General features: G+C 42.6%; 1 protein-coding gene across 13 annotated transcripts in view; it reads left to right on the top strand.

Annotated features, from left to right (window-relative positions):
• Nucleotides 1–22045, top strand: part of CELF2 (CUGBP, Elav-like family member 2) — a 383288-nt gene that overhangs the window by 278956 nt on the left and 82287 nt on the right. For all 13 annotated transcript variants that reach the window (XM_014949080.1, XM_014949074.1, XM_014949070.1 and 10 more), the window contains one exon: nucleotides 3700–3782. In XM_014949080.1, the coding sequence (XP_014804566.1) occupies nucleotides 3700–3782 (83 nt within the window). The remainder of the gene's footprint in view (nucleotides 1–3699; nucleotides 3783–22045) is intronic.

Genomic DNA, 22045 nt, shown 5'->3' with positions numbered 1-22045 from the left:
GACTGACACCACAAACTCCTGTTCCTTTGCTCAAGAAGCTACTAGCCCACATAGAGTTAAACTGGGCTGTATTTCAGGCTCTTGAGGATCAGCAGAACCGTGTCCACAAACCAATTCACCTTCTAAGTTGTCCTGACTAGGAGGGGAGAAGGTTATCACTGTCAGGATTTGAGTTATTTGGATGTCAGAAAAGTTTAGTTGTGGTTCAAGCTGCTGTCAGGTTTGCTGGTGATGAAGCCAAGATTATGTGTGCAGGGGGCTGGAGGGAGGCGGGTTGGGATTTTTTTTCTTTTCTTTTAGTAGGAAATTTAGGGGTTTTTTTCTAGCGGTGTCACCGATTCATCTTTGGAATTATGTGCAGGGGGCTGGAGGGAGGCGGGTTGGGATTTTTTTTCTTTTCTTTTAGTAGGAAATTTAGGGGTTTTTTTCTAGCGGTGTCACCGATTCATCTTTGGAATTATTACATTTTCTTAGGGACAATGGAGGAAGGAAAGCCATTTCCTAGATGTCTTTCAGCAGGGGCCAGCTACCAGTCCTAAAGCACAGATTAGCCCTGTCCTGTTACATGGGCATCTTCTCTTCCAATATTTTGGCAGAAATTTCTGAATTTGGTACTTTCTCCAATGGGTCGTGGTAATGAGCCGAAGGGATTTTACACTGGAGGCATCTTCAAAGCCAACCCACTGGAGCTGTAGCGGTTTGTGTGACTTGGCAGCAAGCACCTATGGAAAGGTGGATATAGCATTTCCTTTCACGCCATGTGCACTTTTGCCTTTTCTGTTTTTCTGCATTTTCTTTTCTCCTTTTTTTTTTCAATCCAGCCCTGACCTCTTTAGCAGGATAGCTTCAGAGTCATAACTGACCATAACTGGTGCCCATGCTCTCCTCAAAGCACAGCAAACTGTCTCTTGTTTTATTGTGGTTTTCTAAGAGGATATGAGCAAAATGAGTCCAGAGAAAGATTTTATCTGTATGCATTTTCAGATGCATTGGTCCATGAGCTTAGAAGTCTCCATTTTTGTCAGGGTCCAATGACCTGCCTGAAACATCTGCACGTTTCCCATTAAGCTACAGTTTTTTCCCGGTCCTCATTCACAGAGACATTTTTCTCTCCTGCACTATTACTTCCCCAAAATGACTAGTTAAAGAGTATTTCACAGCATATTCATCTTTCAAGTGCAGTTCTTTCAAGTAATGCCAAGAATGATAAACCAATAGATTTCAAATTTCTCCTTATCGGAATAAACCCGCAGAGCTGAAATCTAAAATGAAACTCTTTGCACCCATGGTAAAGGACATGGCAATTGCAAAGTCATGACTACCGCTTGATATTTTCCCCTCTGAATCCTCTCTCCTCGTTAAAAAGGTTAATGTTAAAAAACTAATAAGCCAAACGAAGAAACAATAAAAGACAGACTTTGGAGCTGACTGGCAGGATAGGAAAATACCATAATGCTTTTTCAAAGTCACGCTGTTAAATATCACAAACTCAGATTTGTTTCCCAGTTTAATTCCAGAGTAAAATGAAGCAATTTTTCAGAATTTGCTAGTGAAATAGATTTGGAAACACTCACAGGAAGCACAAACCTTAACAGGCCGTGGCTATCTGTAATACTGCTCCCTCCCGAACTGTGTTCGGCTCACTGAAATAATTATTAAACCATCCCTATCGTACACTGTGAAATGTTAAGGTACCTATTGGCAATGTGAGAAATGTTTCTCCCAGCTGCATTAAAGCTGCATTACCTGCCTGCCCGTCCATTGTATTGCCTGCAAGTGTTAAGGGATAAACTCCCTGCATTCCAGCTGGGAGTACGCGATTACCTTTGCTTGTTATAGGGGTGGTGGTCCCCGCTGGCCCGGCTGCAAAGCCAGAAGGAGCATCCACAGCACAGCTCACAGCTTGAGCCAAGTGAGAGGGGCTGTTCTGGATCCAGCCCTCCCTCCCAAGGTGTGCTACGGGCCACCTCCACCCCGTTCCTGGAGGTGTTTGCTGGCTGTGTGCTCCTCTGCACACCTTCTCCTCGGTCTCCTTTGCTGCTGTGGGGTTGCTGCAAGGTTGAACAAAAGCCAGGCTTGGGTCCCCAGGTGGCACGTGACGTTTCACCTTGGTTAACATTAAGGAGCTGGGGCAAGCAAAGGCTTTGCTCGCTGCCCAAAGGACAGATTATTTTACCTGTCACGCTCTGAGGGAACACCGAGGCGCGAGAGCCGATGTTTCTTCTATTTACTGTTTGGGTTTGGTATTTCTCTGGAGTGGCAACAAATCTCTGTCTGTGATTAAGGGAACAGGATTGTTTTCTGATTGATCAGTAAAATCTGCATCGTCTTCTTTGGTATGAAGTCAGTTTTAGCTTCAGTAGCTATGTCTGCCTCCCAGCCAGCGTCACCCAGCACATTTGCCCTCTCCCTGTTGTGGCTGGGTCATGGAGCACCCCATCTGCAACTGCAGAGCTCCATAGGAGTTTTGGAGTCTCTTCTTACTGTGACGTGGCTCCAAAGCAGGTGCTCCCTGTGTCCCTATTCAGCCCTGGTGTTATGGACGGAGTAGCAGCAGATTAGACTCTAAGGGTGTGTCTATATCACTGGTTTACTGTGTTGGGTGGGAGCTATTTGTGAATTTTCCTGGTTTCTATGCCTGCAATCTTGTGTTATGCTCATAAATGCACAAGTGATGCTCTCAAAGTGGTTTCCCTCCCACTGGAAGTAAAGTTGAAGTCACAAGCTGGGATACTGTGTTGAGCATCCCACTTGCAACACAGGTGCTGGGTCCTCCCACTGTAACCCATCCACGTGTGCCCCGTGCGTCCCTGGGACCTGGCTTCATTACTTTGGGACATTACAGATTGCAAATCAAATTTTGGTCCTTGTTTCTTTGTCCCACACCTATCATGTTATAGCTGTCTCCTGAAGATCTACCTGAGCGCTGACCTCTCCCTGGAGCTGGTGTTGAGCTGCCTGGGTTGCGTGTGCTGCGGAAAGAGTTACTTTCCATCTTTGCAAAGCAGAAGGTGTCAATGCAGCCTGGGTTTGGTCCCACAGACCTTTTAGTTGGATCATGCTGCCAAAGGGATAAAGAAGGGATTGAGGCAACTGAGACTGCCTGCTTTACACAAGGTTAAACGGATGCAGCCTCACTTGGTGCTGCCAACCATCAGCAGCCTCCACCATCTCACCAGTGGCGAGTTTTCCTGTAGCTTATCTTGCTTCTTGCAACTGAGATGAGTGATCTCCAGTCCCACCTGGTTTCAAATGGTGGGGAGCAAACCTTAGCTCTTACGTACAAGGCCCTTAAGATAAGGTCCTGCTTTAACCTGATTTTCTGCCTGGGATGCAACAATGAATTCCTGCTGCTTAAGCTTGCCATGTTGCTTATATTCAAAGTATAATGGGGAGCCTTCAGAAAAATATAACCTTATTTATGCTGTACAAAGCCAATTGGATTTTGGTTAACTTAGTTTCTAAGTGATTACAGTTCACTAACAATGTAGGTGTGCTATAGATGCAATGCACAGAGGGTGACTTTTTATTTTAAACCATACAAGCTTTCTTTTATTCATGTCATTCAGCCAGCCTCATGATAATTCACATTTCCAGCTTTCATAATGTGCTGTTCAACCACTGTTTTTTCTCCCTCCCTATTGTACTCTCACAAATCATACTCACTAATTTCTGAAAGCTTTTCATTTCTCTCTATAGGTTGTTGTTTCGTAACATTTTATACAAGAAAAGCTGCTCTTGAGGCACAGAATGCACTGCACAATATTAAAACTTTACCTGGGGTGAGTACATTTACTTTTTGATCCTAATTATTTTATCGCCAGAAAAATAGCCCTTTTTTTTGCTCAAGATGCTTCTCCGTGCCCCAAATGACCTTGATCTCTTCAAGGGAGGGTGGTTAAACCTGATGGTCTGTCCTGTAATGATGCCAGTCCTGTAGCAATGGCATCATCTCAAAAGGCAGTTGCTCTTCTGTAGAAAGTCCCTGGGCTGGAAACAGTGCTGATTCCTGCTGACTAGAGGCAGTTACTGAAGTGCAAGGTAGATTCAATTATTATTATTTATTTTTTATTTAAGCGGGAAGGAGGGAGGAAGGAGGAATAAACATATGGCAGAAAACCACTGCACCACTGGGGCTTCCAGTTTGAAAAGAGAGAGAAAAGGAAAAGGCAAAATGCACCCAGCTTTGTTAAATTCAGCCTTTATCCACCCGATTTCTAAGCAACCTGACTGCCTTGGTGTGGTGGCTACACATCAGGGTACTGTAGAGCCTGGTACCACGTAGTGGCTTGCACAGTGTCACCCTGTTTCCTGCCACTGCCTCTCCTTGGCAATCTGTTCTCACCAATAGATGACACTGGTGGTCAAAACAGTTGTGGTTGTGTTGGACAAACTGTAGCTTGTGTTATCCTAGGGTCCTTCAGATAGAGAAGTATATCACTGGTAATTGCATGATTTAATGCTGAAGTCTTGTTCTAATGTTTTCATTTCTTCTGCTTAACGTAGCCAAATACTTTGGAAATGGGAAAGGAAAAATAAAAAAGATGGAGGTACTTTCCCTCTTGATGTAGGGGAAGTGCTTAAGTATATGGTTGGAGTGTATGGTTACAGACGTAAAAATAAATAAATGTACACAACACCGAGTAAATAAGTAGAACATTGGTTGAATTGACAGTTCTATGGCCAGTGTCTCCTTTAGTTCCCATGTGCTGTGTGTGAAATTGGACACTGTGTTTGAAAAATTCACATCTGGCCAGCTCACTTTATGCAACTCCTGTTACGAAACCCACCTCATCTGTCATGGAAATGACCAACGTGGGGAGAAGCATGTCAGATAGTTACCCATGAGTCCTCCTAATTCTCCAAGGTAAAATGGGAGTCCTCTCTCATTTGCGAGTGAAAATGCTGGAAGAGGTGGTATGAAATCTGCAGAGGTAGGCCAGCTACAGGAAAACAAAAATTGTGCCCCTTCAGATTCAAGTGATTTATCCATCAACTGGACCTTGCAACTGGTTCTTTCAAACCTCCCAGTGGCAGACTTAGTTTTTGAGGATGTAGAGGACAGATGTGTCAGCCTCAGGCAGAAAGGAAGGCTCTGAGGGAAGATTCCCAGTACCCTCTAGCTCTGCAACCCCAGTTGTGGGTTCCCATCCCTGCTGCCAGAAAATGCTGAGTCCTTGGATGAAGGGCTCTAACCCAATGCAGCTAAAGTTGCCATTAACCCAGCTCATCATGGAATTGCTCTCCAACATTCCTGTGCTGACTGGCAGGGTAGGATGGACCTCTCCCCCACCAGCAGAGGTGTTCCCAAGCTGCTGGAGGAGCACCCTACCCAGCCAGCATCCCTAGTCCAGATGGGGTGTGGGACCCTACCCTGAAGCTCTACCACGAGATCTATACTTCACTCCCCTTCAAAGCAGAGAGGGTCCTTTCGTTTGCTCCTCCGTTCTTCCCCGAGCCCTGTGAGCTGGCTGCTGTGTTTGAGAAATCCTAGTTATCCTTATAACTAGGGTGACTCTGAGGAACAGAGTCCTTCACTGACCTCCCCGTGTCCGTGTGGCAAAGCCGGCTCAGGCTCTGCGTTGCATCTTATTTGAGCAGGGCATCATTTCTCCTCTGCTTTTGTACAGCTAACAAGCATGCAGCAGTTAAAAAGACTACCATACCTTTTGATTATTTTTTTTTTAACTAAAGCTCAAAAATATTATTTTTTTTTCTAATGCTACCTCTAGCTCTTTGTCATTTAAAGCTTAGCTTTTCAAGCTGTGTTTTTCTGCCCTGAACTGTGAGGTTACAAACTTTTCTTTTAAGGAAATGTGAAAATTGCATTCCCATGACTCTGGGGCCTGGGCTTTAAAAATATTCCTGATGCTGCCAGAGATGTTAAGATTTTACTCTGAGATAAGTTGCTGTACCTACTTCTTAAAGGGACACCTCTCATAAAGAGAAGCGACTCAAATACAGATTCATTATTTCTTTTTGAGAACAATTCAGCATATATAATATAACAGATTTTATATTTTGCATGCGCTATACGCTGACATTCAGCATATATGGTGCTCCTGCTAAGCTGCATCTGTGTATTCCCAAAATAACTTCGTTTAAGCACGCGTGGCACACGTACTGAAAACACTTCACATGAGCAGGATTCTCCTTATATGAATTTGAGCGATTTTTATGTCGTTAGCTCTGGCTCACTAAGCAGCTTTCACGGAAGAAGCAGGACTCAGTAGTGGATAGGTTCGTGTGTGAAACAGTCTCGGAGCAAATGGAAGCAGTTGTCTGGCAGAATCACAATAAGGGATGAATTTGGATCAGATTCATTTGGGCATCAAGTGTCAGCTTGCTTCCAGTAAACCAGCTATGGTATGTAGGAGGTGCGGTAATAAGGTGTCCCTAGAAACAAAAGAATCTGTGCCTTCCACTTTTTACTGTAATACAGCCACAAGTCAGATAAGAGGCAGCCTTAAATAGCCCAGGAAGACAACCCGAGGCAAAGGCGGTGATTTATTAGCATGAGGTAAGGAGCTGTGGCAGACCCAGGAGCAGGGGGCTGCAGGGATGCTGCGGCGCCTGTGTCTCACCTGCACGCAGGTATAACCCGCAGCGCTGCAGAAAGGTGGAGGGGAAAACCTCTGTGGTCATGAAATGATAGAAGCCAGATTATTGACCCAGGAGCAGGGGGCTGCAGGGATGCTGTGGTGCTTGGGACTCGCCTGTGTCTCACCTGCACGCAGGTATAACCCGCAGCGCTGCAGAAAGGTGGAGGGGAAAACCTCTGTGGTCATGAAATGATAGAAGCCAGATTATTCCTGGGTTTAACCTCTTCATTTCTCAAACGCGGACTTGGCTCCACCTGGCTCGGTAAGCATGTTTTGGCTCAACACTGGTGAAGCCAAAAAAAGTGGGGTTTTAGTGTGAAATTTATCCCCCGTCCAAGGCTGCGTGTTCAGTTTAATTTAGGTAGTATTTGAGCAAAGCCTGCAGGGCTGTTTCTATATCTACTTTTTGCACGGATCTCATCCGTAAGAGAGATAGGAAAACACGAGCGCTTTATCTGCTCCTTTGAGCTGCACCCTTTTAGTGGACACGAAGAAAATAAGACCAGACATAAATGATTAATGCAGAATCTTGGAAGAAAATATTGCAGGGTGCCTTGCTGTTTGATTACAAGCCTTGGAATTAGTCAACATTTCCATAATTCTAAACCAATATACACCTGTTTTCCCACTGTGATGTGAAGGCACAACTTAATTTAACAGAAACCCCGCTGTGCTAAATCTCTCATTAAATACCAAGCTAGTTCTGTAATTTAAAGTTGCAGCACCACTATTTTAACTGAATTGCCTTTGTATTATAAAATTAATAAGAAGTTAATGATGCACTTTGCTGTATTCTCTCAGATTTTTTTTCACAGCAACAACAACAAAAAGAAAGATAAAGAAGAAAAACATGTCACCAGCTGACATCTCAAGGCTTTTCTGGTTTTAATCATTTTCCTCGGGATAAAATTCATTTAAAAGATTTTTTTAAATTTTTAAAAACTTTCAGCATAAGTAGGATCAAACATCGTCTTTTTACTCATGATTAGTATAATCTCTCTGTTAGTCATAATATTCCTTGTCATATAATGGAGCTTTTATCTTTCGCCCAAAATGCATTTAGATATCACTTGTTACGATGGGATTGCTACTAGGCAGAGAAGAAGATATACAGTGTTTGAGAAATACAGGCGTATTGATATATATGATACATATCAACAAAATAGGAACAGTTCTCTTCTATTTACTTGGTGCTGGCATCACGAGTAGCTTTTATGTCTTGTAAATGAACAGCGTTAGCTTCCAGATGTGTCTTTTCAAATATAACATGCAAGCACATAGCTCATATCCGAGCTCACGGGGATGCAGTTTATATTATTCAACTTACAGTCAGGTTTTCTTGGAACGTTGGTCTGGATTTTGTTTCAAGAGGCAGAAAGGAGAAAAGGCAAAACCTCTACTTGAACGTAATAATGATCTTAGAGATGTGCTTCTTCAGAATGAGATGTAGAACCGAGGCCTTAACTAGTCTCATCTTCATTAAGAATCTCAGGGCTTTGTTGGAGGTGTTTAACTTCTATTCCCTAAACAAAATAATCCAATAAATTCCTCCCATCTAAATTTATTCTGTACCTTCAGTTAGATGTAATAATCTTAGTCCCCATCGTGCTCTAATTTGCTGCTTAGTGAAAATTGGCTTCTGTACAGACAGCAAACCTCGAAGAGCTCTATGCAGGGACTGCTTTAGCTGCCTTTGTGGCACTGACATTTTTTGTTTGTTTTACTTTTAAAAGTGCATTAGTTTTAAAAGAGAATATGCTCTGTTGTGGTAACTAGTGAACCTGGTCGGATTTCCTGGCAAGAGCTAAGGGCGAAAAGGTAACACAAGAACACTGTATGTTGGTTGGATTCTTGGAGCCCAGTTACTGAATAAATACACCTTTAATCTCATGCAGAACCCATATGAAGTCAGGAATTGATGGGAATCCATTTGTAAAATCCACACCAGATACAAAACAAAGACTCCAAAGAGCTTTAGAAGTTAGGTTTAGATTGGTTTAGTTGTGGATGTGGCAGTGATGATCTTAAAGGTCTTTTCCAACCTAAATGATTCTATGATTCATATGACAGTGCAATGATTATTTGTTGCCTGTACATATATTTTTGCATAAATCCTCATAGCTAAGCTTATCACAGAAATAATTAACAGCCCACACTGATTTAGGTCTCAGCACTCCTGTGTGTTCAACAGACTTAGGGTTTACGTGGTTCTTATTTCAAGTGGGATACAATATTCCAAGTAGCAGCAAACCGTTTGTATTGAAGTTCTGGCATGAAATTAGGACTTTAGCTGCATGAATCAATTTAATTAAGGGTTTAACAATGGAGAAATACAGTTTTGAGAAAGCTCTTAAATTTTAACAGCAAGGTGGAGTTTGTAGGATCTAACTGTCTTGTAAAATATTAATGGCTTCCTTTTTTGCCAGATGTCGTCGAGGGAAAGATGTTTCAGTTTTTACATTTTAAGACTCACTACTGATTTTATTAAGTGCCATTTACATGATAGGGAAACAGGACTGTCTTAGAGGGGACTTTTCCTTAAGTATTCTGTGGTGGCTGTAAGGAAACCTCAGAGTCCATTTAAGGCTGTAGAATTTGAAAAACTGATTTTTTTAAAGAGGAGCTTAGATCATTCTTCTCTTTTGGTGCCCATTCACAGTAGGGTTCATTCTGCCCTACACCAGGCTGACAATAGCACGATGCCAGTCTGTGTTTGGGCTTCCCATTGCCCCCCCAGACCAGCTCTGGTTTCAGGTTGAATGTCAGGCACACTGGATCTCACTACGTGCCAAGGTGTGGGTATCTCATGTACGGGCAAGGCAGCGCCCGATGGCCCCCCGGGGGCACAGGGCTTCAGGGGTAGTAACGTGGGAGAGAAATCTCAGCACTGTGCTGAATCAGTTCAGCAGGTTATTTAACCTTCAGAATAATCTGTTTCAAAATGCAGGCATCCATGTGATGACTTACTGTGAATCCACGTTCACTTTTCTGATAAAATACCATTTGTCCAACAAGAAGCAAAAAGCCAACTGTATTTCTGATTTTCGCTTTACATCATGAGCTCATTTCTAATAATCTCCTGGCACGCTCCTTTCTGGAGTAGCATTTTAATATCCAGTTCCCTTCTCTGCTTTAGGCCTTATAAGTTGTCAGTGCTGTGTGAACATTATGTAAAAATTACCTGTAATAAAAAGGTAATCATCCAATATGACTTGAATAATAGCCTGACTATGAGATATCAGTGACTTTGAGAGATTTTGACAAACAGAAAGGGAATTCAAAGAGCAATTAAGTTAGTTACGGGATTGGAGTGATTGATTTATGATGACAAATTAAACTAATTCAGTACCCATATAGCATGGCCAAATGCTGTTTAATGAAGGATCCGAAAAGTCTGGAACTGTTTAAATGATAAAAATAACCAGATGGGAAAGCGAAGAATTCCCAGGGAGTACCTATTCCTAGGAATTAAGGTATAAGACACTGAATGAGGTTGAGAAAGTGAATCTGGTCCACTTCTTCCTTTAAAATATATGCAAATGGAACCACTTCATAGTACATTTTGTCCAGGTCAGAAGAAATTATTTTTTTATTATGAGAATATTCCACTTCCACCTCTGCCCTCAAAAAAAATTGCACTGGCTGGCACTTAAGTGAAAAGTCAGTATTTGCACTAAATTCAGGTACCTTAGTAGAAAGGTTGGTTTTGCATCTACCATTACTGTGGAAGACAGAATGGAGCACCAGCCCTGAATTCATAAAATGGTAAAAAGTGACTTAGGAGCCCAACGAAATCCCTGTAAGGAGCTGAACTTGCAGCTTAATGGCAGAACTATGGGTGTTGTCCAGGGGCAGGGAGGGGGAAATATTGACTAAGTGACAATAACTTCTCTAAATTGAGAAAAACATTTAGTTCATAATTATATTGTCCCTTTTCCTCAATGAAGGATGGGGGCAGATTCACCTTCCCGTGCAGCGTGATCATTAGGATAGCTTTCAGGCAGGCAGGAGAAAGCAGTTCATATCCTCTCCAGTTGTTTGTTGTAAGGATTTAACTTGAATTGACCTAACAGAGCCTTCACCACTAGATTTAGCTGAGATTGGAGGTCACCATTTCTCCTCTTGAAGCAGTGTACAAAAATATTAAACTCTTGTGGAACTGAGAGAAAGCAAGTAAAAGCACTTGGTTGCCTAGTACTGAGGGCAGTGACTCAAAAATTGTGATATCTGGATACGAGTCCGTACTGCAGTAAGTATTTTTATTATTTGGAAAAGCTTCAAATGTTTGGAAGATACTCTCCAAGAGTAGGGAAGTGCAGGATGATCCATTGACCTGAAGCGCTGGGAGAAGGAGGCTGAACCTTGATTTGCCTTCCTTGGAGGAGGGGATGCAGAGGGAAGCCCCAGCCTAACCCTGGGGTATGTCAGGAGGGCGCAGAGCTGCTGGGGGTGGGCATCAGTGAGCTGTTGCAGGTCTTAGACCTTCTTATATCAGAACTGTTGCTTTTCCCTGGTGTAGCAGATCAGCTGACGAGCAAGAGCACGTTAGCCCAGCTGCAAATGCAGTTAGATGCACACTAGCTTTTTTAGATGGCTCTTTTGGAGTAGTTCAGGTTTTTGGTTTTTTTTACAGTTTTGCAGTATAATAATATTGGGATGGAAACTAAGTATCGTATAATACAGGCTTAACCTCAGAAAAATTCTCTAATGTGAAGCCCGTCCCCAAAAGGCCAAACAGTTCTGGCGTGTGACCTCCAATTTCCATAACCCTGGGCAGTTGAGGTCATTGCTTTGCTCAATGCCTCCAGACTTTAATGTCCAACTTAGAACATCTTATTCAGTAAGGATCTCTTCAGAGGATATGGCTTTCAAGCTGGGTACCCAAAACTCACCGACTGGAGAACCTTTTGCTGTGCACTTCTGAACGGAAAGCTCTGAGCAGAATTGAGAGGCCATCACTGGAGGACTCTAGGGTATTGCAAAGCTCACCAAGATTTAGGTGGGATGCTTAGCTAAGGGTAATAGCCCGGGCGCTCTCTTAAACAGCTCTTTATCCTCCTGCTGGTGTTAGCTGTTTTCTGTTATCCGGAACAGAAAGTACAGGTGCTTCAGTCAGCCTCATTAGCACCATGACACAAGCTATTAAAATTGTCTTCGTAATGAAAAACTAGTTCAGGGAGCCTTCCTAGCTGTCTGACTACTCCTACAGCAGTGAAATTAGAAAGGCAAATCATAAACAATGTTGCAGGCATCAGGAAGTAACATCATTAGAGGTGCCCTTGGATGCCATTTACCTGCCTCGATAGCAATGTTTGGTGCCCATGGATCTGAGTTATGTTATGACTAAAGAGCCTGGGCTTCGTGACATGTTTATAACAGAGAGATTGTTTGTTCAGCATTCTTCTGCCATGGTGTCCAACCCTGTGAGCTGTTCAGCTTCTTTCAGAGACCTCTGCTGTGTGGTCTGTGGCTCTGTGCATTGCTGCCTAAGGGATGCAGTGTTGGCTCAGTTAGTGTTTGTACTCCCAAGGTGGTGCAGGAAGCTGAGGCATCCCTAGGTACCTTCCTCCCATCTCAACTAGGTAATGAGCCACGCTGTTTAGATGGTCTGTGCTGTTGTATGTGTCAGCATACATGGTGAAAGAGACAACCTAAGTTCTGTCTTCTCTGTGGTCATTAGAAACCCCATAATGCATCCTGGAACACCAGGTGAAACCGGGTGGCTTGATCTTTAAGGTCCCTTTCAACCCGAACCATTCTACGATTCTGTGATCGAGCCTCCTGCGCTAATAACACACTTTGGGCAATTGTCTTCTGTCTAATTAAAATTACTCTTTGCAGCCCCAGAGAGGTAATTGATTTTTTTCCTCATTCTCCAGAAGAAATTATCATCTTTGTCAGCTTAGTTGGAAGACCCACTTCTTTATCTGCTCTTCCCCTATGGTGCGCAGAGGATTCTTTTCTCCTTTTCAGTAGGGTCACTGGGGCTGCTAGAAATACTCAGGGATTCATTTGGGTGCAAGCACCTCTTTGGGGTACGGACGTGTCCATCTGGTTGTCATGGTAGACACCCAAAACCTTTAGAGACACTAACATGGGCTGTGAATTCCCACCCTGAGAAGTTAAGGAAGACCCCTAGTTGCAGGGCTTGTATTTCAGGCTGTCAGTGTATGGAACAAGTGATCAGCAGCCTCTAAACCAGAAAGAAAATGTCATTAAAGGGTTAAATACCTTTTAATGGGAAAAGTGGGGCCAGAGTGGGCAAGGCTGTTTGTCTTACTTTTGGAACGGTCCATCCTTTCACTTGCAGCTTTGCTGAAATCAGTAATGGCTTTGGTCCCAGAATGTAGCCTGAGGATCTCCAGGAGTGGAGCGAAGCAGTCATTGAAAAACAGGCCACCATAACGCCATTTATTAATGGAAGCCTATCTCTATTGCCTTGTGCCAAGGAAGTTAAAAAAGCAAAAACTGCAAAAGAGAAAAAAGCATTGAACTAAACAGAGTCTTAAGCAGTGGTAAACAAAATGTAGCTTCCTTTGTGGTTGATTTTTATCCAGCTGCAGACAAATATCAAAGCAATATCAAAGGAAAGCTACCCATTAATTAATTCAGACTGACTTCACAAAGCAAGCTGGAGCTTTTGCTGATATCTGATTCTGACAACTTCCTAATCTTCACAAGTTGTCATTAAGAGTGGCATTAAAGCAGTCTGCAGTCAATCCCAGCCCTCGCCCTATTGTAACTCTGAGATGGGCTATCTCCCATCGTGGGGGGGGAACGGGGGGTGTTACACAAGCAGGGGTTAGAATAAGCAACTTTGCTTCTTTGCAAAAGGAATTTGCAATGTATCAGGGAATCTCATGAATACATTGCCTCCGCCGTTCATTCTAGGAACGCTCACCCAATCCCCCTTGCTACCATTGCAGTTTACAGCGAGTGGAAATTTTCTCTTCTGAAGGAGAAACACAGGAGAAAAAAAAAAAAAACCAGAAAGAAAAAAAAAAAAAACCAGAAAGAAAGAAAAAAAATAACAGCTTATGTTTGAAAGGAATAATTGGAAGTCTGCAACGATCTTTAAGAAAGTATGAATAGAGCCTTATCATTGATTTCAAGATAGAGAACATAGGATTCTAGGTAGAAGAAAATAAGATTGTGGAAAATAAGACGCTAATCAGAGGATAAGAGGAGTTTTAAAGTAAGAACTGAAAGTCAGGTACCTCCATAAGTGAAGCCTGTAATTCCACCGTGAAAATAAACAAAACACTCTAGTGTTCCTTACCGCTGCCAGGATCTCTCAGTGGGATTACAGCCTCATGCAGAGATGCGAGGTACGTGATACCTTTCTATTTCCATTCAGCTGTGAATGGCTGAAACGACTGGACTTTGTGTCCTAGACCACCACTTGGGCCAGTATCTGCCAGACAGCCACTAATATTATTTCATGGCCGATTCATAACAATACCTTAGAGGGAAATGGGCTGTGTTATTATACAGTATGTTCATTTCAAATATTGCGAGGAGTAGAGAGAGGATAAATGCTGTTGTGGGAGTACCCCACCAAGCATCCACAGCAGCATGGCTGCAGATGGTGCATTTATTTCCTTCAATGCCAAGTACTGCTCAAATGCCAGTGAGAAATGGGAATTATTTTTGATTGTACACAGAACTGAGGATTTACCATTGTAAGAGGTGAAGTAAAACTTAGATCAAGTATCAGGAAAAAATGGGATTGCCCAATTAGGATAATCTTCTGAAAGAAACAAACTTAAATCCCAATCCTTAGGGGCATTTGGTGCAGGAAAGAATTAGAAAATATGTGATAGGCATTAATCCTGTATTGGCATTAAGTCATTCGAGATGAGCTCCTGGATTTTTTCATCTCTCATTTCTGCAATTGCTAAGAAGTGGAAGAAATTGCTATGCTTGTGTGAATACGGAGTCCTCCTATTTGTACAAAAATGTATGATTATCCAAAAAGCAAGATGTTGGTAAGTAAGAGCGACAGTCAGTTTAAATGCTGTGCTTATATGCTTGTGTCTGGAGGGCTCGAAGGGTTGCTCAGGCAGGCGTGTCCCTTGCCTCTTGCGACCCTATTCGTTTTGCAAAGAATGACATGAATTTATCCCAGTTTAAAAGTAGCCTGATAGCTAACAGCTCTCATGTCTGGCACTTGTCTTCCTCCCTGTTGACACGAGAGCCAAAAATAGAGGGTGTGACTTGGTGAAAATTTCTTTTCTGCTCCCATGCCGTCTTCCCCTGTGCTTTCGTTGCCCTCCTCTAGCTTCGCTGAAGCTGCAACAACCCTCAGGCTGCATTAGCCCTGCTCAGAAAAAAAATAGCATACACTGAGAAACCTGGAGTTCAATACTTTGCAGTAGCTCCAAATGCTACCTTTGGAGCAAGTAGGATGAATGATGTAGGAGCTTTGAGCTCAGCTGGTTTTATCAGAGGACCTTCCTGATAGCTCTCCGTGGCCTCCAGCTGTTCCACCTGAAGCCATCTCTGCAAAGAGATTTCTTTGACCTTTAGGCAAGTCATGCATAAAGATGTTACTCGTAGGGCACAATGCAGAGAAAACTTCTAATTGAGTAGAATAGCAATATGAAGAATAAGTATGAGAAGACATCTTTTCACATACTGGCATTTATAGTCACTAAATGAAGACTGTTGGTGCTTTTTTCACGGGAATCAAGGGGCTCAATTTCTGGAAAAATGCACTGAGGTTCATATTTGGGGTCAGATGCTAGTTCAGAGCTTTGCAGATGGGTGGAGGCAGGTTGATTTTGGCCTTGCTGTTCCTGATACTGTCCCTTTTACTAATGAAAGCTTAATCACAGCTCGGTCCAAATATCACAGCCAGCTGGAACTGACTCATTCTTCAAAAATATATGTTTCTGCTAATGTTGTGCATTTATTTTTTTGTTTGTTTAACTTCCCAAGTACCTATTGAGGGAAATATTTAAATACATTAGAATTCCTTAAGATTAGCATTATAAATGTATACTGCATGTTTAGTATGAATAAAAAATACTTTCCTTAATCCAAAGAAAGCACTGGCAAAATACATTAGCTAGAGAGATGCTAAAAAATTGAAGAGAATGAGTTCATACAAAGGGTGGTTAAAAATTACGTGGTTACTTAATGTGATTCTTACTGCTGTTTGTGTGTATACACAACTAGATGTTCTTATTTTCGTGTGGACAGTGTGTGTTTGTGTATGGTTGTGGCTGGAGACTGCAGTAACATTCTGTTTTCATAGATAGATCAAATAGCGAGCTATCTTTTTTCATTCTCTCTCCACAGCCAGATTATTTCGCCACTGCAGAGTATTGGCATAACACCGAGAGCTTTTATTTGGATGCTGATACTGGATAGTTGTGGAAAATTCCTGTAACTTCAGCTCATGGAGAGCTTAAATAGAATTTATGAGCCATATCCTCATTTGGCGTAAAATATTATGGCTCTGCTGGTTAAACAATAAAACTGTACTACTTACCCCAGCTGATCTCAGTTGGGAGAGTAGGATTTCTGACATCTTCATTCGAAACCCCTTTTCTACCTGAGTGCTTTGGCTATTCCCTGCAATATTTAGAGAGGCATGCGTGTTGACAAGTAGTCTGGGGCTCATATCTGACTTTTGAAGAAATTTGGATAAGGCTGTGTTTGGTAACTGGAAGGAATCTGCCTGCCTGCCTGAGTGCTGGAGAGGTGGGAATTGTGAATCAAGACGTGTATTCTGGATTCAGAACTGCTCTGCACCTCTGCTAAATGAAAACGGCAGCAGCCCCACATCATTGGTGCCAGCTCTTTCTATAAATTTTACCTTTTGCTCTAATTTAAAAGGTAGAATTTCAATAGAAGTTATAATTTGGATGCTTTAGGGGCTTATTTTAGACTTACCTCAATCACACTTTTTAGCTAGAAGATGTTCTTGCTGGTACATTGTAATGCAAATATGAAAGCTTTCCAACAAGAACTTTAAAAAAGCCTTACATTAAAAAAAAATAATCCCATAGCCTAGAATTTGAGTTTTGTACCAAATAATAGACTCTAGTTTCTGTCAGAAGGGGAGACCAAGTGCATTGCTGCATCAAGGTGACCTTCCATGCTGCAGAAAGTCAGGCAGAAGATCTGCTTAGGAAATGAACAGAAAAATCTGTGATGTGAAGCTGAGGGAGTGGTCATGGCTGGTTTCTCTCTTATTGAATGAAAATCAAAAATGGAGAAGATAAGTGTAGATGAGATAACTTTGTGAAAGAAACAGAGGACCCCTGGCTGTGCTTTCTTTTCTTTCTGAAATCTTGCTGTTGCTGGTCGTTCCCTTTTAAGGGTTATTTCCTGAATTTCAGCTTGGCAAAGGTAGAGGATATTGCTGAGGATAATCACATGGTGTTTTCCCAGAGCATAGTTCACATAGAGGAGACAGTACATGCAGGCACAGAACATCATAAATCTTAAAATAAAACTTCTGCAAAACAAGCATTTAATATCCTGGTAGTCATGCCCTCAGTCACAGCTGAGTTTGTGTTTTGCATTACAAAAGCTGTTGCATGTTTTTAAAAACCTTTCACTAAATTTCTTCATGGTCATCGGTAGTCTAAAAGAGAATTTATCTTGGTTTTGTTTGGGATTGTGCTTTTGGGGGAAGAGGAGAAGGGGTTAGAGAATTGCTTTGTTTTCTTGATAAATTTCTGAAAGTCATGCTAGATGTTCATGTGGAATCAGAGAGATTTATGTGGAAAGAGAGGAGTTTTGTGTGGACCAGGCTCAAACATTAGCATCCTATAATGGTGCCCACAGCCTGAGCTACTTGAAGACTTCTGTTTGGCAGCAGGAGAGGTTTTTTTAAGACGGGAACATCGTCTTGGGTCTTCAAAGACCCTGAAGTCATAAATGCAGAGTTCCCTGAGCACGCCATTAGGAGTCAGTGCTTCCTAAGCTGGGGGTTTGGCTTTTGCTAGGAGAAGAACTGTGTGATAGGCCTCTGCAGAGCACTCAAGTAAGCCCAAGGGTCTGCTGTGCTGCCTTCCCCATCTGGGATGGTTAAGGGACCTCTGTTTTATTCTTATGGAAGGTGGGAAGGCTTTTCGTAGAATATGAGATAATAGGAAGCGTGTTTTGGCTTTGCTTTAGTTCTGTTTTCCAAATATTAATACAGGGGAATGGAGAGCGGTGGTGCTCTTAGATTTGAAGGGAAAGTACTCCTTTTTAAGTCTCAACCTCCTCTTGACTTCTGGAAGCCAACGCCCGACTAGGAAGATGGAAGAAAGTACGGCTTCAGAAGAGTTGAGTCATGACCAGGGAGACATTGACTGTAAGGCTTGTATCATGCTGGGAATTGAGTCCTGGCATCATAGGTCATGCCGGGCAAAGCCACACCATGCAGCTACAAGACTGTTTTAGTCATTAACTGAGGTCCCAAAGCCATCACAGCTTGGCTGGCATTTGGTTCCTCCAGCTCTCCTGGATCACTGCTTCAGGTTCTTACGTTACCTCTTGAAAAGGGTGTCTGGGGAGTCATACTGTAAAAAACCAAATGCTTACGTGGAGTCCGATCGCTCATTACTGCCTTACCTATACCTGGTGATAAAACTACAAGATTTCAGCTTGAGAGACTTGGCTTCGCTTGTGGAATGACTCCAGATGAATCCCATATAGCCTCCGTGCCTTTTTTTCCCCCATCATCTTCCTTTCTGCTAAGAAGAGATAGCAGCAGTAGGCACCTCGCAGTGGTGTTAGGAGGAGAAATCAATTAGAGCGTGAGGAGCTCGGGCTGTGCTGCGGCGTGGACAGCTTGGCTACCTCCCATCGGATAGGATAGTCATTCCGGGCCGTGCGGTGCCTCCCTGCGTGACGTTGGGCAAATCACCGCTTCGCCGCCCTCCGGGTTCCGCTCACAAACGTGGGCAGTAATTTTTGTTCCTCACGGTTACCTCGAACGGGTGTTAAGGCTCCTTCGATTAATGTCACGGAGAGACTTTTGTAATCTGTCTGTGACTTAATCATTTTAATGCAAAGGGGGGCAGGGGGGAGGGAACCCCACATTGGCACGCAAACTTCAATTGGCAAAATGTCAACAGAAGTTATTGCCGCTGCGGATGAGATGGATAACTCTTGCTGTTAAAATAATATCTGGTGTTTTGCTCGGATGTCTAATGGGTTTGCTTTTTAAGCATGGATGATACAAAATATCCCCAAGGCATTATTCCCAACAAGATATAGAATCCCACTTAATGTCTATTTTTAGGATTGAATAGGTTCTGTGAAGGCTCATTTGTTTGAAGAAAAGACAGTTAATCACTTCGGTTTCCGTGTGATTTTGGAGAGAGAATTTTGGTTTCACGTCCCCTTCCTTATCTCCACTCCGTTTGGCTCGCGCGTGTCCTGGAGTTGCTGCCATTTGTGTGGGTGGTAAGAAATGAAGGAATTAAATAAATGGAGTAGAACTGCTAACAGAGCAGCAGCAGTTATTTGTACATTAGGAAGTGGAGTTGTCACTTCTAAGACCACCAACTTTTTCATTTCTGTATGAGGGTACAACTTTTAAAAGAGATCAAGTGTTATCGCCTAATTAGTAAATGTACAGGAGGAACAGCAGGATGCAGGGCTGACTGCGGAAGGGATCACTAGAATATTATTACTATTTTAAAGCACAGCATTGTTTTTAGTCACTCGAGCTAATGTTCAATTTAACGTGAATTTAAAACACAGAGTGTAGTGGATTGCAAATGACTGAGTTGGAAGGCTTCCAAAAGGCATCGAATTTCAGCAGTTTTAGTGTTCTCTGGTAAAAGAAACAACTTGTTTTAAGCAAGCTATATGCTTGTTTCTGTGCTCTAAATAGAAAATAATGATGTTATGCATTACTGCATGAACTATATTTGGCACCCACCAGCAATATTCATTTTCTCCTGCTTCTCTCTCTTCCTCCTTCCCTCCCTCCCTCTCTCCCTCTTGCTCTGTCTCCAAAATATGCATATATATATGCCTGACAGTAATCTAGGAGGCCAAGTAACAGACCACATTCTTCCACTACTAAAATTGTATGAATACCTAACAGTTTAAATCCCTTAAATTGGGATTTATGAAAGGATGACAGCAAACAATCTCCTGGCTGTGCCATCGCTCAGGCAGTTACAGCTACTGCTTTGCATTTATTTGTGAGACTCTATGTGATGGATGCACATTTGTGCTCTTTTTACCTGCGAATAAACTAAGGTAAATGACTTAAACCAATAGTGGGAATCCAAAGCTCTGCCTGTGCCAGTAAAGCAAGCAGGACCACGGCATTGGTCTTGATGCTGGTTAGCACTTTCCTGCCTGGTGTGGAGGCATATTTTGGGGCAATAACATGGCCTAGACACTGTTCCCACCAGGCAGTGTGGACAAGGGCATCCTATTTTGAGAGGAAGGAGAAGTATAGCTGTGTAAATGGAAGCTGTGCCACGCCACTTCTCTTAAGAGCCAGAGAGCAGTCCCTTGCCTCTTTTATTCACTAGTATTTATTTGGCCTCAGAGACTGTCCCCGGTTCCCGGAAGAAGTTCCCTGAAGCTGTAGCTGGGTATTGACTGTGTAATTCAAGTTAGTTTGACCCTAGAGAAGTCGTTCTAAACAGTTCTCTTTGATAGGAAAATACACCTTTCAGTTCTGGGAAACTTGTGTTACTTGTGAGTCGCAAGGGTTTAAAAAAAGCAAAACCAGTTGGCGTTGAAGTGATGTGAGAAATATGTTCGAGAGCTCTTCCAAAATGATCATACTGAAAAATGTGGGAGCAAAGAGCTGAAATGAGGGGCTAGGATGTGTGTGTAGGGGTGTCTGCACATAATAATCTAGAAAAGCAATGATCTCTGAAGCCACTGAAAAGCATTTAATTCTCTGGTGCTTGTGGACCATTTTTTCTTCTTCCTCTGGCCTTTTGGTAGGTCAATACTTTCCTTCCTGACTTCCAGAGTCAGTAAAGATGTTCAGGAACCTGGCAGGTAGAGATTCTTTTCCTTGGACTACTGTTCTAATTAAGCTGCACTCATTAATTGGATCAGGATCTTGGAGAAAACTTTACATTCATTCCCAGATCAGAGTTAGGCAAAGAATATGTTTTTCCCACCGGTTCTTGTGCTGGTACCTCATAGGTGCTTTTCTTCATCTGTGCTCCTAGCCTGTCCCTGCTGCTCCTTAATATTTTTTTCCTCTTTAGTTTTCCTATTGGTTCCAAAAAGTCTATGGGTTTACAATCCTCTCACCAAGAAGAATATTAGGGTTTTATTAAGGTCTGACATCTCTTCTTCTCTCTCCCGCATTCTCTCCTGCCTTTTTACAATTCTGAGATGTACAAAATGCAAAGGAAGTCCCCTTTGGCTTCAACAATGATTGATGCTAGCAAGAAGCAAGTCCCAAAGTGCTAGAAATGACAAGATACATGCAAGCTGTCATTATTTAATCCTTTTGCAGTTTGTTTGGTTTGGATGTTACCCGAGTAACCCAAGTTCTTCAAATTTACCCTTTGCTTGGGGGAAGGTTTAGCTCAATTTTGTGTTGTGTTTCCCCGCGATGCGGTCTGCAAGGGTGACAGATAGGGGACAAACTCAGCTGGGGCATGGCTGGAAACTCATAGCCATGGCAGATAACAGGGAAGAGAGGAAAGGGACAGGTCTAAAGAGGACGAAGAGCTCCAGACATCTGCCCATGGCTTTAAAGGGTTGTAGAAAGATGATGAGAGGGATCATAAGGAGTGAGGAGTCGTGGATAATGTCCTACACACACACAAAAGGGTTGTAGAAAGATGATGAGAGGGATCCTAAGGATCGTGGATAATGTCCTACACACACACCCCCTAAACTCCTGTGGTCTAAAGGCACAGTGTGCTTAACTTTAGAGGACTTTTAAGAGGTGGCCTTTGACTGATGTACTGAGCTGGGTGAAGGCATGGGCAGGTTTATATGCATTCAGGGTCTGTTCTTGACGATTGGTTTTCTTTCCTGAAGGCACAAGGAGTAACAGGAGGGAGGCTCATGCAGTCTGCAGTGGCAGGAATGGAGAATAAAAGCTGCTAATAGATGTACTAATCATGTATGAACGTGTTTTTTGCAATGGACCATAAAATAATGATTTTTCATAGTCTAATTACATGGCCGGAGTTTCGGAGGTGCTGAGGGCACCTGAATTTCCCAGACTCAACACAGCTGCAGCAAATTGAGCCCATCAGCTCCTTCATCTTCACTGAAAGGCATTTCCTGCTTTTTAATCACCAAAGTCCTCTGTAAAGCAAATATACTCACATATATAACAAAATAGCTCGTATTTATCCAGCCAATACAGATCATTTAGAGTGTTGACTGCCTCAGCCTACAAACCTTGCTTCATTTGCAGAAATTACTGCTTGCAGGAAGTCTTTAGCCTACCTAGAACATCTGAGTGCCCATTTCTCTTCAGAAAATGGATGGAA

Source organism: Calidris pugnax, unplaced genomic scaffold (genome assembly GCF_001431845.1).
Source record: "Calidris pugnax isolate Ruff unplaced genomic scaffold, ASM143184v1 scaffold125, whole genome shotgun sequence".
In the NCBI taxonomy this organism is placed as follows: domain Eukaryota; kingdom Metazoa; phylum Chordata; class Aves; order Charadriiformes; family Scolopacidae; genus Calidris; species Calidris pugnax.
This window is presented reverse-complemented; position numbering and strand designations above follow the sequence as displayed.